Source organism: Nyctereutes procyonoides, unplaced genomic scaffold (genome assembly GCF_905146905.1).
Source record: "Nyctereutes procyonoides isolate TBG_1078 unplaced genomic scaffold, NYPRO_anot_genome, whole genome shotgun sequence".
NCBI lineage: Eukaryota > Metazoa > Chordata > Mammalia > Carnivora > Canidae > Nyctereutes > Nyctereutes procyonoides.
Genome location: NW_026575135.1, coordinates 38409511 through 38427289, shown reverse-complemented (window position 1 = coordinate 38427289; position 17779 = coordinate 38409511). Strand labels below are relative to the sequence as shown.

Here is a 17779-nt window from a genome sequence, read left to right as displayed (position 1 = left end):
CCCTGGGTGGCGCAGCGGTTTAGCGCCTGCCTTTGGCCCAGGGCGCGATCCTGGAGACCTGGGATCGAGTCCCATGTCGGGCTCCCCGTGCATGGAGCCTGCTTCTTCCTCTGCCTATGTCTCTGCCTCTCTCTCTCTCTCTGACTATCATAAATAAATAAAAATTAAAAAAAAAAAAAAGAGAGGGAGAGAGAAATTAAAAAAAAAAAAAAGGAAAAAATGATTCATTGACATTCCTGGCCATATCTTTGAGCTGTTGTACAAGTAACTGAATTATGTAAATGCCTAAAAGTATCACTGCTTGGTCTGCAAGCTTATGTATTTATAATTATGATCAGTATTACATAAAGTTAATACCAGTTTATACTCTATGACTGCAAACATTATTTCTGATTGTAGAACTGTGCTGGCTTTGGGGATTTCAGGAGATAAGCAGGTACTAGGTTGAGGTGTGGTAACTAGCTACATTGATATATTTCATCAGGTAAGAAGGAGGAGTACCTTAGCTCTGGTATGTTTCTAATTATATTTTTATAATTCTTTAGACCTGAAACCATATTTTGGAGTCTGAGAAATGTTTATATGAGGATATTCAAAAAAATTTAGTTTTGGGGCTATGTTTCTGAAGTATGTGGACAGAAAGCAAGTTTTCTAGTAGCACAATGTGGTTTCCTATAATGGTAAATATCAGTTCAAAAAAATGCCTCATTTTAAAATATTTTAAGTTCGGGACGCCTGGGTGGCTTAGTGGTTGAGCGTCTGCCTTTGGCTCAGGTCATGATCCTGCGTTCCTGGGATCAAGTTCCATATCAGGCTCCCTGCAAGGAGCCTGCTTCTCTCTCTGTCTCTGCCTCTACCTCTCTCTGTCTTTAGTGAATAAATAAATAAAATATTAAAAAGTTCAACACCTCCCTCTAGTGGACAAAAGAAGAACGCCCTCACTTTCCATCGTCCTTAATATGATTTTATTTACACACACACTCATACACATATGACACTTACATTTTCACTATAAGGATCCTGGTAGCTTTTTGTTTTATTAGAAGATAAATTCTGGGGCACCTGAGTGGCTCAGGAGTTGAGCATCTGCCTTTAGCTCAGGTCGTGATCCTGGAGTCCTGGGATCAAGTCCCTCATTAGGCTCCCCTCAAGGAACTGCTTCTCCCTCTGCCTGTGTCTCTGCCTCTCTCTGTCTCTCATGAATTAAAAAAAAAAAAAAATCTTTAAAAAAAAAAAAGAAGATAAATTCTGTGATAAAAATTTAAAAATTTTATTGGCAAAGAGGCAAATTAATCTTGACATGTAACTGCATGTATTATTTTATAGCTCTTTTGGAATTTTCTTGTATGTTATAATATACCCCAGACTTAGATTGTGTTGATAAAACCACAAATATAAGATGAATATTTGAACATACAGAAAATGACAGGGACTGATACAACCAGTACCTAGTATAACGTACCAATACCATTAATATACCTAAAGATTTTATTTATTTGTTCATGAGAGACACACAGAGAGAAGCAGAGACATAGGCAGAGGGGGACACCGGCTCCTTGCAGGGAGTCAGATGCGGGACTTGATTCCCCAGACCCAGGATTATGCCCTTAGCCGAAGGCAGAAGCTCAACTGCTGAGCCACCCAGGTGTCCCAATATTGTTAATATATCTAATATTTACCATCTAGGTCATGTGTTTGTCATATTTGTCTCAGCATTAAAAACAGACAAGCAATAAATTGTTATATTATTTAAGAGTGACTATTCTGAATCACTTTATCATCCCACCATCACCCCATTCCCAAAAGATAACCATTATTCTGAACTCAGTGTTTTTTTTTGTTGTTTTTTTTTGTTTTTTTCCCTATAAATTAATTTTTATTGGTGTTCAATTTACCCACATACAGAATAACACCCAGTGCTCATCCCGTCAAGTGTACCCCTCAGTGCCCATCACCCATTCACCCCCACCCCCCGCCCTCCTCCCCCTCCACTACCCCTAGTTCATTTCCCAGAGTTAGAAGTCTTTATGTTCTGTCTCCCTTTCTGATATTTCTCACACATTTCTTCTCCCTTCTCTTATATTCCCTTTCACTGTTATTCATATTCCCCAAATGAATGAGAACATACACTGTTTTTCCTTCTCCGATTGACTTAAGAAGTCAGTGTTTAATTTTCTGTCTGTATACATTGACCATGTATCACATTATTTTGGTATTTTTTTGTGTTTTAAAAATATACATAGAGTATCATAATATATTAATCTTTGTTCAACTTGTCTTTCTCACTAGTGTTTTTGAGATTTTTTTCCAAGTTAATAAACTGGCTCTGGTTTATTCAATTTAACTGATGTATGGTATTTTATTCTATGTGTATCTCATAATTATTTTCCATTACTGGATTGATTGAGATTTAAATTCTTCCCAGCTTTTAATTATCACATACAGTGCTTTCATGAATATTGAATATTTTTGTTTATGTAGGTATGTAGTTTGTGTATATGCAATTATTTAGAGGTAAAATATATGCCAAATTGTTCTCCCACATGGTATGCCAATTCAAAAGAAGAGTTCCTCTTCTCTTAACAATTTCTTGAATACTTGGTATTTTTCAGACTTAATTTCTTTTGCAATAGGATGTTTGTGAAATTATATCTCATTTTTGCTTAAATTTCTATTTCTCTGACATTGAGCATGTTGTATTTATTGGCCATTCATGTTTCTTCTTCTGTGAATTGCCAGTTTATACTTTTACTTTCTCCTTTTGGATTGTTTGTATATTTTTATTGATTTATAGGAGCTTTTAATATATTTGGTTGCTAATCCTTGGCTAGTTATATCCTCATTGTAAACATGGAGACAATTATATTGGATTTGATGTGCCATTTTAAATTTTAGCGTAGTTGAATTTATCACTCTTTTTTTATTAATAGTGTCTTTTATGTCTTAACCTAAAGTCGTAAAGAGAATGTATATTTTTTTTCTATACATAGCATGAGGAGATCTAATTTTATTTTTTTTTCAAATGGATAACCAAATGCCCCTATACCAGCTATTCAACTGTCTGTTCTGTCACCACTTACTGATTTATAGTGTTGTCTCCGTCCAAGTTCCTTTCTATCTAAGGTTTAGTTCCTGAGCGCTGTGTTCTGTTTTGCTTATATACTTATCTATTTATGAGTCAATATTGAATTGTTTTATTTACCATGGCTTTAGAATAAGTCTTGATAACTGGTAGGGCAAGTTCCCCTCTCCATGTTCTTAATATTTTTTTATGAGGGAATATTTTTTTCTTAGCCTTTAATCTCCCATGTGAGTTTGACGTTTAGCTTGTAATATTCCACCAAGGAAACTTGGTGAAACTTTGATCAGAATTGAATTGATTTTAAGGTCTATTTGGCATAAAGTGGATATCCTTAATTTTTTCTGTTTTCTATCTCTTTATATTTTTGTTCTATTTCCTGAAGGATTTCTTCAGCATTATATTGTAACTTTTCTACTGAATTTTCATTTTTTCTTTTGGGTTATTTATTATTATTTTTTTAAAAAGTATTTATTCGGGCAGCCCCAGTGGCTCGACAGCGCTTCCTTTGGCCCGGGGTGTGATCCTGGAGACCCTGGATCGAGTCCCACGTCGGGCTCCATGCACGGTGCCTGCTTCTCCCTCTGCCTGTGTCTCTGCCTCTCTCTCTGTGTCTGTCATGAATAAATAAATAAATAAAATCTTTAAAAAAAATAAAAAATAAAAAAGTATTTATCCATTCATGAGTGACAGAGAGATGGAGACAGAGACACAGGCTGAGGGAGAAGCAGGCTCCATGCAGGGAGCCGGACATGGGACTCAATCCTGGGTCTCCAGGATCAGGCCCTGGGCTGAAGGCAGTGCTAAACGGCTGAGCCACCTGGGCTGCCCTCTTTTGAGTTATTTTTGAAGAGCTCTTGCTACTTCTTTGACTATACTTTTTTTTTTTTTATAGTAGACTCTTGACACATAGTTACAACTTTTTCTTGAGATGAGAATTTTTTTTTTTAAGGTTTTATTGATTTATTCCTGAGAGACACACACACACAGAGGCAGAGACACTGGCAGAGGGAGAAGCAGGCTCCATGCAGGAAACCCGATGCGGAACTCAGTCCTGGAATTCCAGGATCACGCCCTGAGCCAAATGCAGACACTCAACCGCTGAGCCACCCAGGCGTCCCGAGATGAGAACTTTTAAGATTTATTCCCTTAGCAACTTTCAAATGTACAACACAGTGTTGTTAACTAGAGTCACCATGCTGTACTCCCAGAACTTACTATTTTATAACTTTTGACTTCCTCCACTTATTTCTCCCATTCTCCATCCTCCACCTTGGCAATCACCAATCTGATCTGTTTCTGGGAGTTTGGTTTATTTTCATTCCACATATAAGTGAGATTATACAGTATTTATTTATCTGATTTATTTCACTTAGCATAATGCCCTCAGGGTGCATCTATGTTGTCCCAAATGGCAGGATTTCCTTCTTTTTTTATGGTTGAATAATACTCTACTATGTATATGTGTATGAGTGTGTATATATGTGTGTGTGTGTATCACATTTTGTTTATTCATTCATCCGCTGATGGACATTTAGGTTGTTGTCATGTCTTGGCTCTATTAACAGTATTGATTTTCAAGGCTATCAGTAACTGATGGGAAGGGCCATGGATTTAGGGCAAGTTAAAATGCCAAAAAGCTCACCATTGTTACAGAGATTTCAGCTGATTTACTTGAATAAGTCCTTATTGATAAGATTATTACAAGCCTATGGTGAATTTCCACTTATAAAAAATTTGATTTTGACATTTTTTGCCAGTGTTCTTCATGCTTTTATGGAAAAAAGAATTTTTGGTTGTCCTTACTTTGCAATTCTGAAATTGCTTCTGTTCTCAAAAGATATTTTGAAGGTTTATTCTCTTTATTATGTGTTTCTTTGAGGCTGTTTTTCCTCTTCCGCCTTGATTTAGATTTCATCTTTTATGTTGTTTTTTTTCCCTCAAAATACCTCTTTTTCTTATGTTTGAGAGTTGAGGACTAAAAGGCTTATTAGGAGCTTGAGTGTTTGAGTTTGCTCTTTCAACTGTGATCTTCAGTGTAGGGCTACTTGGCTGGATATTTGAAACAGGTATGTATATAAACCTCCTATCTGCCCCAACTAACCTAAGAAGAAGTAGAAAATAGAAAAACTAAAAGAGTCGGTATCAAAATTCCAGGCCCTTATTGCTTCAGCAATGAACAAAAAAACATGCAAAGAGCAGATAATTTTCTTAAACTGCCAGAGAATGGAAAAATCTTTTTTTTTTTTTTTTAAAGATTTATCTGTTTGAGAGAGAGGGAGAGAGCAAGCAAGCACAAGTGGGAGGGGCAGAGGGAGAGGGAGAATCCCAAGCAGACTCCACGCTCAGCCCAGAGCCTGATGTGGGGCCAGTCCCAGGAACCTGAGACCACCACCCCAGCCAAAACCAAGATTCAGACGCCTCACCAACTCTGCCATTCAGGTGCCACTTATAATGGAAGAATCTTGATGACATGCTAAACTGATAAATCTTGATGCTAAATTGACAAGACTAGAAGAAAAGATAATTATAGCTAATCTCACTAATGAATAAACATACAGAAGTATTATATAAAATATTAGCCAACTCAATGTAGCAAAATATAAAAAAGGTATAATATAAAAAGCCTTTATACAATAAATACCAGGTGAGTTCAACATTGGAAAATTAATCAGTGTGGGCACCTGGGTGGCTCTGTGGTTGAGCATCTGCCTTTGGCTCAGGTTGTGATCCTGGGGTCCTCGGGATCGAGTCCCACACCAGGCTCCCTGCATGGAGCCTACTTCTCTCTCTGCCTATGTCTCTGCCTCTCTCTCTGTGTCTCTCATGAATAAATAAAGTATTTTAAAAAAATTAATGTAATTTTAAGTTAATGTAATCCCTTAACTATGTAATATAAGTTTCTTGAATATGTAAATAGAATTCCTAAGAAGTCTACACTATATGAAGAAGGCAGTTTTTTAACATAAAAACTGTGTGTGTTTTTATATGCATATCCAAGGATATATAGTAATTGTCGCTTAATATTAGTGACTACTTGACCTCTGCATTAAAACGGGGATTGTTAGGTCAGCATTTCATCTACATCTTGAAAGACTTTTATTTAAAAACTGCATTACTGTAAGTACCATTTAATATAGGTCAAGTATCATAAAGTTAAAATCTCACCAATAAATATAATAAGCCCTAACTGATCCATTACTGATTTTCCAGTTTTTTTATATGATTAAATCAAAAGTGTCATGGAATGATGCATATGCTTTTTGTTTAGTGTAATGGAATGATTGCATTTTTTGTACTGTTTCTCAATAGAATGGGAATCACAAGTCATATCTTCTTATTTTTTGATGTATTTTTATTTATTTATTTATTTTCATATCTTATAAATAAATTTCGTGAGCCTTCTCGAATACTCAGTTTCTTTTGCTTTATTTAATAAATATTGTTTGAAATAATTGCCATCAACTATGATACAAGCATTTTTGGTTATGGTTTTTATTTTGTTTTTATTTCAGATTATTTGGTTTACATTGAGATTAACCTTGTAAATTGCTGTTTATTCATCTAAAAATATACATAGTACTTTGCGTGGATGATAGAAAGCTGGAGATGATGTGTCTGTCAGGAGGCACATAATTTGACAGTGAATTTGAGTTGATGCTGGCACTATTGACTGCTTGGAGGAAGGGGACCTGTCATGCAGAATAAAAGTAGTATCTTATACATGGATGGTGCTTAATGGTCTTAAAAGTACTTTTTTTATATGAAGGTCCTATTATGATGAAATTAGAGGACATATGGCTATTTGTAAAACCATTTATTCCCGAACCCAGAGTGTCATTAAAACAATGTGAGTGGTGTCTGCTTACTATAGGCAATGCTGGCACAGTTTTGCTCTGTACCCAGATTTGCTCTTTGTGGTGTTAGTTTAAGGATTGAAAATGTGTGAGCAGATGAACTTCTGTATATTGAGATGTTTCTGTTACCTGAAGATCATTCCTGAGTTCATGTGTAGTCGGCTACCGAGTGGTAATCTCATGAGTGAGGGGGATGTGGAGAGAGGGAATTAACGTTAGGTTTTATTCTCCATTCTCTGACTGTGGGCTGCACTGCCAGGTGCCTTCCATGTTAGAGCCTTCTATAGAGTTGTATTTGGTGCTTGTGACATTCTCAATCAGGTTCTGGTGACACTGTTTGAGTGACTAGTAATACCTGGAACCGTTTTGGGTCCCTATCTGTGTGTATATCCCTAGATAAGACTGTGCTGGTGAAGGAAGTTGGGAAAGGAGCCTGTGCCAGAGACCTGAATGGGAATGATAAATCAGGACACGTTACTGCAGAAAATACCTTTGATGTGGGTGTTGACTTTATGCTTGAACTTTCATGACATTCAACTCTGATTTCTGAGTTTTGTGGGGAGATAAGATTGAGGGATTTCAGCAGAAGATGACGTGATGTTATATGTTGTTATATGATGTTATATGATGTTATTTCTTCCAATAATACAGCAAAGATTGGAAAACTTGGAAACTGAAGGAAATGAAACACAGCCATCTAGTGGATGAAACTTTAAGAGCTATAGAGCTATAACCATAGCTAAAGTACCATGAGCTCACATAAAAACCTCTCAAGGGTCATTATTAGGCATTCAAGCTAATCACTTCTTATCACACAAGTGAGCAGGTACATTTGTATTACAAAATAATTTAAAATTTTAGTGAGGGGGAGAACATTATATATAGCAGTAGGACTGCAGCGTTATGTAAATACCCTCAGAGGTCAATTGAACTAGCAAAAGTATAGTAAGCTAGACACATTTTCAAACATAACATGTATTAATCAGAGTTTTAAAATTGTAAAACTCCTATAATTCTTTTTTTTCAATTTTATTTTTAAGTAATCTCTACACCCAGTGTGGGATTCAAACTCACAACCCCGAGATCAAGAGTTTCATGTTCTACCAATGAGCCAGCCAGTCACCCCAAAATTGTAAAACTCCAGCAGTGCTTTTTGGACATTTTGAAACATTACTGGAAACATTAAAGGGCAAATGTCTTTGAGATCCTTGAACAAGAGAGGTTTGAACTGCATGGGTCCACTTACATGTGTTTTTTTTTTTTCAATAAATATGTTGGAAAATTTTTTGGAGATTTTGGACAATGTGAAAAACAGGGAGTCGAAGTTATACACAGGTTTTTTGACTGCTCATGGGTGGGTGTCCCTAACCCTCATGTTGTTCAAGGGACAACTGTATAACCTCTTGTTAAGTTGAAGCACAGATTTAGTTACTCACTGTCTTCTATAAGATACATTTTTGTCATTGTTGGCTTATAAACTTCATTGATGCAAAAACGAATTATTTTCCAGGAGCAAGATAATGCTGTACAAAATATGCACAAGAAGGTAGAAAAATTAGAAGCTGAACATATGGACTGCTCTGATCTTTTACGGCGACAAACAAGTGAACTTGAATTTAGCACTCAACGAGAAGAACGTCTTAGGAAAGAATTTGAGGTATATTTTCTTATTCTTTTAAAACAGTCATTTAAGGTCAGAGAAAGTTTTACTCTATCATAAAACATAAAACTAATTTTTTCAGTACTTATTTATATTGAATATCTGGTTTCTTTGAGAACTTTATATTTGAGTAAATTATATTTTGCCCCTAATTTTTAAAATCTATCCATTTTTAACAGTTAATTCTCATGGAATATTTGGAAAGCTTGAGGGTAATTGTTTACATTATAAGGTTGAGGAAGCAACACAGGAAAGGATTTTGTACACATAATATTAAATTCTAATTTTGTAGTTTTTTTTTTTTTAAGATTTTATTTATTTACTCATGAGACACACACACAGAGAGGCAGAGACATAGGCAGAGGGAGAAGCAGACTCCCTGTGGGGAGCCCGATGTGGGACATGATCCCAGGACCCCAGGATCATGACCTGAGCCAAGGCAGATGCTCAACCGCTGAGCCACCCAGGCACCCCACTAATTTGGTAGTTTGAATTATGTACTAGCTGCATGATTTTGTGGAATGCTTTTCAGGTAAGACTTTAGATGGGAAAGGAGCATCAACTTACAAATGAAATATATGATTTTTATGAGAGAATGATACTGATGGTCGCTTTCATTTTTAGAGAAATTTATTTAATTCTTCTTTTTAAACTTTCTTTTGTTTATGGGAAATTAAGTATTTCAATAGGTAAATAAGTTTTATTTTAAACATAATCTGTAGTTGTTATTAGGTAAATAAACGTTTTTAAAGAGAATTCGGGCAGCCCTCTGGAATTCCTACATGGAATCTGCTTCTCCCTCTGCCTGTGTCTCTGCCCCCCTCTCTCTCTCCCTGTGTCTCTATGAATAAATAAATAAAATCTTTAAAAAAAAAGAGAGAATTCAGTGATAAAAATGTTAGAGGTACTCCAGTTAAACTCACTGCTGTCATTTAACATTGTTCTGGAAATTTTAGCCAGAGAAGTATATAATGGCAGAACAGCAATAAGAAGTATAGCTTTTGGAAAGAAGGAGGTATGACTCTTATTATTTTCAGATGATACATTTATAAATTGAATAGTCAAGAAAAATCAACTTTAAAATTATTGACACTAGTAAGGACATTCAGTAAGGAGGCCAAGAAGAAAATAATATGTAACAATTTTATTTACATTCTTACATACGATTAATGATCAGGGAATAAAACATGTAAAAATTTTCTTCACCACAGTGACAAGAATAGGAATACAATTAACTACAGACATATTAAAAAAGTTATGAAAATTTAACTGAGAGTCTACAAAAAAATGGTGAGACATTTTGAGGACACTCAACACTATAAAGATATGAATCCTCCCCAGATTATATTACGGATTAAAACAGTTCTAATAAAAAACTCACTGGAATTATTTTGGGAATACAGATTCAGAAATTCATGTGCAAGACTAAACTAGGTATTACACTAGAGACTAAAACAAATTTTTATTTTGTAATTTTTATTATTTTTTAAAGGTTTATTTATTTATTCATGAGAGACACACAGAGAGAGAGAGAAAGGCAGAGACACAGGCAGAGGGAGAAGCAGGCTCCTTGCAGGAGCCCATTGTGGGATTTGATCCTGGATCCCCAGATCATGATCTAAGCCGAAGGCAGCCGCTCAACTGCTGAGCCACCCAGGCATCCCTAAAACATCTTTTTAAAAAGATTTTATTTATTTATTTGGAAGAGGGAGGCAGAGAGATTATGTGCACATGTGCACACATATGTGCACCCTAGCAAGGGGAGGGGCAGAGAGAGAGGCAGAGAATCTCAAGCAGATTCTGGGCTCAGTGTGGAGCCCACCTGGGGCTTGATCCCACGGCCCTGAGATCATAACCTGAGCCAAAACCAAGAGGTTGACATTTAACCGACTGAGCCACCCAGGTGCCCCTAAAGCATTTTGGTAAGAGTAATGAGTGGAGATTTACTATATCAGAAGTTAATGCCTATTATAAAGCATTAGTAATGTATTAGTTGTGGTATTTTGGTTGTTTGCAACAGAAACCAACTTTGATTAACTTAAATAGGGAATTCAGTGGAAGAATATGGGAATCATATTTGCAGAATCAGAATGAAAGCTGGGGAATCAGGCTCAGAAATGAATCCCAGAGCTACTCCAGAGGTCTTGGGAAGAGAAATGATGGATGAAATGAAGATGAATTGGTATCAATAATTTTCATTTTTAAAATTTATCAATAATAATTGGTATCATTCTTTTTATAACTTTATTTAGGATTCAAATCTCAAAGAGAAAATATTTGATTGAAAGAAATAGTTTGCTTTATTTTGCTACCAAATGAATCTCTCTCAGTTCTACTAAAATTAAAGCCCAGAAAATAAATTTTTATGTAGGGGAAAAGAGATTGTTGAGTGGCCAAAAAGTATGGTATCTCTAAGACCAGACTTTCAGTTGTATAGAGTTGAAAGGCCAATAGTAGACTTGTAGAATATTTCTAAAATCTAGTATATGAAGATATAATTTTATTTTATTTTATTTTTTTTTAAAGATTTTATTTATTCATGAGAGACACACAGAGAGAGGCAGAGAGACAGACAGAGGGAGAAGCAGGCTCCCTGTGGAGCCCGATGCGGGACCTGATCCCAGGAACCCAGGATCAGGACCTGAGCCAAAGGCTCAGCTTAACCGCTGAGCCACCCAGGCATCCTGAAGATACCATTTTAAATCAGTGGGAATAGGACAGATTATTCAGTCAGTCAGTCATGTTGAAACAATGGTTTAACTATTTGGGACAAAATAAAATTAGATTCCCGTCTTACATTATATTCTAAAATCCAGTTGGATTAAAAAGAGTAAAAATATTAAAACCTGATAAAGAAAAAATATGTTTTTTTCTCTCTGATTATAGTATGACTTACTATTAATCATAAAAAGAGGAACAAAACCATAAATATTTATAGCTTTGACTATGAAAAATTAAAGTCTTATATAAGTAAATTCCCCACATCAAATAATATAAAAGACAAACAAATGAGAAAAATATTTATAGCACAAGGTAAATATATCTGTGTCTCTATATCTGTGTATATGAATCCCCTATTATTTGGTAAGAAAGAGGAGAAAACCTTTATGAAAAAAAATCTGCCAAGGACATCAAAGAAGTGAAAGATGTTCAGATGCACAACAAACACATGAAAAATGCTTGACCTTATTATGATGTAAGAAAGGCTCTAACACTCATAATACTAAGTTTAAAGAAAAAGATAGCACCCAGTGTTGGTGAGGGTGATTTAAGAGTTTCTGTGGGTAGTTTAAGAGTTTCTGTGCCTTGCTGATGGGAGTACAAATGGATCAAGCCTTCAGAGAGCTCTGTTTGGCAAATTTATGTGGTCTTACTCAGAAAATTATCATACTACTTGGGAACTCTTTCTCCTGCCCAATCTCTTCATTGCTTTCAAGGCCTATGGCTCATGGCTCAGCTGTCAGCTGGGACTTTATTGTCCTGTGTTGGATCTTCTGTTTCCTAGATCCGCAAGTGTTTTTTACTCCAGCGGCATATATAGTCTAATAGTTGCTAAAGAAAGGGTATATGAGACCTAAGTTTTAGCTGATCTTGTATTTCTGAGTATGATTTTTATGAATAAAGTATTAGAGTAGATAAAATTTGACTGAATATAGAATTTTAGGTTTAAAGTCATTTTCTCTCAGAAAGAGAAAGTTCCCAGTCTCTTCTGTTTTGAGAGGCCCGATGTTATTCTGGTTTGTGTTCCTTTGTTGGTGATCCTTTCCTCATTCTTGTCAGCTCTGTAGTTTTTTTGGTCCTCTGTTTTTTTTCAAGCATTTTTTTTTTTTTAATGGGAAGCTGTAAACATATTTTAAAAAGTAAACAGAATAGTATAATGAACCTAATGTACCCATCACCAGTTTCAACAGTGACCACTATCTGGCCAATATTTTATCGTTTATACTCCCACTCACTATCCCCCCTCCCATATTATAGTGAAATGAATCCCAGGGACATATTATTATTATTATTTTTTAATAATAAATTTTTTTTATTGGTGTTCAATTTTTTAAATAATAAATTTATTTTTTATTGGTGCTCAATTTGCCAACATACAGAATAACACGCGGTGCTCATCCCGTCAAGTGCCCCCCCTCAGTGCCTGTCACCCATTCACCCCCACCCCCTGCCCTCCTCCCCTTTCACCACCCCTAGTTCGTTTCCCAGAGTTAGGAGTCTTTATGTTCTGTCTTCCTTTCTCATATTTCCCACACATTTCTTCTCCCTTCCCTTCTATTCCCTTTCACTATTCTTTATATTCCCCAAATGAATGAGAACATATGTTTGTCCTTCTCCGATTGACTTATTTCACTCAGCATAATACCCTCCAGTTCCATCTATGTTGAAGCAAATGGTGGGTATTTGTCATTTCTTTTTTTTTTTTTTTTGTATTTGTCATTTCTAATGGCTGAGTAATATTCCATGGTATACATAAACCACATCTTCTTTATCCATTCATCTTTCGATGGACACCGAGGCTCCTTCCACAGTTTGGCTATTGTGGACGTTGCTGCTATAAACATTGGGGTGCAGGTGTCCCGGCGTTTCATTGCATCTGTATCTTTGGGGTAAATCCCCAGCAGTGCAATTGCTGGGTCATAGGGCAGGTCTATTTTTAACTCTTTGAGGAACCTCCACACAGTTTTCCAGAGTGGCTGCACCAGTTCACATTCCCACCAACAGTGTAAGAGGGTTCCCTTTTCTCCGCATCCTCTCCAAAATTTGTGGTTTCCTGCCTTGTTAATTTTCCCCATTCTCACTGGTGTGAGGTGGTATCTCATTGTGGTTTTGATTTGTATTTCCCTGATGGCAAGTGATGCAGAGCATTTTCTCGTGTGTGTTGGCCATGTCTATGTCTTCCTCTGTGAGATTTCTCTTCATGTCTTTTGCCCATTTCATGATTGGATTGTTTGTTTCTTTGGTGTTGAGTTTAATAAATTCTTTATAGGTCTTGGAAACTAACCCTTTATCTGATAGGTCATTTGCAAATATCTTCTCCCATTCTGTAGGTTGTCTTTTAGTTTTGTTGACTGTATCCTTTGCTGTGCAAAAGCTTCTTATCTTGATGAAGTCCCAATAGTTCATTTTTGCTTTTGTTTCTTTTGCTTTCGTGGATGTATCTTGCAAGAAGTTACTGTGGCCAAGTTCAAAAAGGGTGTTGCCTGTGTTCTCCTCTAGGATTTTGATGGAGTCTTGTCTCACATTTAAATCTTTCATCCATTTTGAGTTTATCTTTGTGTATGGTGCAAGAGAGTGGTCTAGTTTCATTCTTCTGCATGTGGATGTCCAATTTTCCCAGCACCATTTATTGAAGAGACTGTCTTTCTTCCAATGGATAGTCTTTCCTCCTTTATCGAATATTAGTTGACCATAAAGTTCAGGGTCCACTTCTGGGTTCTCTATTCTGTTCCATTGATCTATGTGTCTGTTTTTGTGCCAGTACCACACTGTCTTGATGACCACAGCTTTGTAGTACAACCTGAGATGTGGCATTGTGATGCCCCCAGATATGGTTTTCTTTTTTAAAATTCCCCTGGCTATTCGGGTTCTTTTCTGATTCCACACAAATCTTAAAATAATTTGTTCTAACTCTCTGAAGAAAATCCATGGTATTTTGATAGGGATTGCATTAAATGTGTAAATTGCTCTGGATAACATTGACATTTTCACAATATTAATTCTTCCAATCCATGAGCATGGAATGTTTTTCCATCTCTTTGTCAGGCACATATTATTTTAACTATAAATATTTTGTTACAATTTCTAAAAAATGAGAGATCTTTATTTAGAGTCACATTATCAATATCAAAACTAAATTAACAGTAATTACTTAATATGATCAAATATTTGGCATTATTCAAATTTTAAATTGCTCCACTAATGGCAAGAAATGTGTGTAAGAATACAGTTTGAGTCAGAATTCCAGTTAGGTCTACACATTACAATTTGTTGATATGTCTCTCTCTTTTTTTTCTTAACAATTTAATTAATTTATTTGAGAGAGAATGTTTGCATAAGTAGGGGAGGAGTAGAGGGGCAGGGAGAAAGAATCTCAAGCAAACTCCACACTGAGCAAAGAGCCCTATGCAGGAGTTGATCTCAAGACCCTGATGAGATCATGACCTAAGCTGAAACCAAGAGTTGGTCACTCAGCCAACTGAACCACCCAGGCACCCCCACTGATATGTCTCATAAATATATTTTAATCTACAGATTCATCACCTATAGCTTTCTTTTTTCCTTTTATTTGTAAAGATATCAAGTTTTTGTGCTATAGAGTTCCCACTGAATCTACAATTGCAGAACATGAAATATTAACAATGTTTCTTAGCATAGATATTTTTTATTCAATGTGTAGGGCATGGTGACCATTTTAGTTACTAGGAAACTCATATCCTTCATTTTGAGGAATTCTCTTGTGTTCTTTCTTCATAATTTTTTCTCAAGGCTTTTGCTGTTCTTTCTCATGCTTTTATTATTCAGGCGTCAGACCAACTGGATTGATGGTTTACTTCTTTTACCTTTCTCTTGTCTTTCTCTTGGTCTTTTTGTTACTGTGGCTTCTTGGGAGATTTACTTGACTTTACTTTCTAATCTTCTCATTGAATATTTTCCTTTTTTTTTTTTTTTAATTCTGAGAGGTCTTGTTTTCAGTGCCATTTTTTATAGCACCCTGTTCCTATGACTACTGTATTCACTTGTTTATTCAGTAAGTATTTATAGAGAGTATTAGGCACACTTTTGGGTCTTGAGGCATGACAGTGAACAAAACAGTCTCTTCCCTCTTGAAGCTGGTACTCTGGTCAGGGAGAATTACACATCAAATGGAACAAAACATGATAAACTCTGTGGTTGGGGTGCCTGGGTGTTTCAGTTGGTTGAGTCCCTGACTCTTGGTTTCAGCTCTGACTGGTCATGATCTCATGGTTGTGAGACTGAGCCTTGCATCAGGCTCTGTGCTCAGTGGGGAGTCTGTTTGAGATTCTCCCTCTCCCTTTGCTCCTCTCCCCTCAAATAAATGGGTAAATCTTAAAAAAAAAAAAAAAAAGCAGACTAGGAGAGGTAATGAGTGATGGGACAGGGTGGTTTACCCTTTTATGTTAGTAGTCATAGAAGGCTGACCTGATGAGATGGCATTTGAGTAGAGACCTGAAGAAAGAAGGAGACAGTCATGTGGCTATCTGGAGGAAGAGCATTCTGGGAAGAAGGAAGAAAGTACAAAGGCCATGAGATGTGAGTGTGCTTGGAGTTTTGTTTGTTTGTTTTTTATTTATTTATTTTTTTTTTTTGTGCTTGGAGTTTTTGAGGAATAGCAAGTAGGGCATTGTGGCTGAAATGGAAAGGCTGGTAGGAAATACAAAATGGTAGGCAGATTTTACGGTTTTGATGATCTTCTGTAATTAATGGTAAGAACTTTGGATTTTTGTCTGAGTGAGATGAAAGCCATTGGAAGGTTTTGAGCAGAGGCCTGACATACTTCCTCTTTTTTGTTTTAAAAGCAGCATGTTGTATACACTTTGGAGAATAGATTGTAAGAGACCATTTAGGAGACTATTAGAGTTGCCTCAATGAGATTATTTTTAAAGATTTTATTTATTTAATCATGAGAGAGATAGAGAGAAAGAGAGATAGAGAGAGGCAGAGACATAGGCAGTAGGAGAAGCAGGCTCCCTGATGCGGCACTCGATCCTGGATCCCGGGATCAGGACCTGAGCCGAAGGCAGACACTCAACTGCTGAGCCATCCAGGCATCCCACCTCAATGAGATTTATAGTGTAGAGGAGGTGGTTGGATTTGTATGTATTTTGGAAGATAGAACCAGTGGAATTTATAGATTAATTGGACCTGGCTTGTGAGAAAAAAGGAGGGAGTAGAGGAAAATGCCAAAGATTTTGGCATGAGCAAATGGGTGAATGGCATTGCCATTTATTCAGCTGGCAAAGGATGCAGGTGGCTTAGTGATTTGTATGTTATTGGAGAAATATTAAGATTCATTGTCCATTTTATTTTTTAAAAATATTTTATTTATTCATGAGAGACAGAGAGAGAGAGAGAGGCAGAGACATAGGCAGAGAAGCAGGTTCCCTGCAGGGGAACCTGATGTGGGACTCAATCCCAGGACTCCAGGATCATGCCCTGGGCCAAAGGTAGGCACTCAACCGCTGAGCCACCCAGGCGTCCCTCATTGTCCATTTTAATGGGTTATTTGTAACATATGAATGTGAGATGTTAATAATAGGAGAAACTTGGTGTGGGGTGTATAGAAATTATCAATAATAATATCAAATGTGAACTTGGCGAAGATAAAATTACACTCTTAACACCCATGGCCAAATTTTATGTAAAGTTAGAGAAAAATAAAAAAATGAGATTATATTCTAAAGAATATTTTTTGCTTATTTATCACTTGTGATGAATGTTTTTTCAGGCCAATAAATTCAGGAATGTATCATCATTTAAAAATGTTATGTGGTGGGGTACCTGGATGGCTCAGTTGGTTAAGCATCCAACTCTTGTTTTTGGCTCAGGTCATGATCTTAGCATCCTGAGAGTGAACCCGGAGTCTGGCTCCACTCTAGACGTGGAGCCTGCTTGAGGCTCTCTCTCTCTCTCTCTCTCTCTCTTTTTTTTTTTGAGATTCTCTTTCTTTCCCTCTACCCCCCTCTGCTCATGCATGTGTACAAGCATGTGCACTCTAAAAAAAAATATATATATATATATAATATATGGTATATATTATATATATATATATATATGGTATATGGATGACCATTAAAAGATTAGGATAGTTAAAGCCTGAATATATTTAGAATTAAAAAAAAGTCATTTAGAAGTCTAGGATTCTATAAAATCCTATGATCATCACTAAAAACATTTTTTTTAAAGATTTTATTTATTTATTGATGAGAGACACACACACACACAGAGAGAGAGAGAGAGAGAGGGAGGCAGAGACACAGGCAGAGGGAGAAGCAGGCTCCATGCAGGGAGCCTGACATGGGACTTGATCCTAGGTCCCCAGGGTCACGCCTTGAAGGTGACCTAGGATCACCATGATCGCTGAGCCACCAAGGCTGCCCTGTTATCTAGTACTTCTTCACACCTATCAGGCAATTAAAATGTTTTTAGTGGGCAGCCCGG

The 17779-nt window shown here is 36.5% G+C and overlaps 1 protein-coding gene across 10 annotated transcripts in view; it reads left to right on the top strand.

Moving 5' to 3' along the window:
* CCDC171 (coiled-coil domain containing 171) overlaps window positions 1-17779 on the top strand; it is a 396084-nt gene that overhangs the window by 43716 nt on the left and 334589 nt on the right. For all 10 annotated transcript variants that reach the window (XR_008661460.1, XR_008661461.1, XM_055302495.1 and 7 more), the window contains one exon: window positions 8447-8593. Coding sequence is in view for 8 of the 10 variants with exons in the window: in XM_055302495.1 (XP_055158470.1) it covers window positions 8447-8593 (147 nt within the window). In the remaining 2 variants the exon portion in view is untranslated. The remainder of the gene's footprint in view (window positions 1-8446; window positions 8594-17779) is intronic.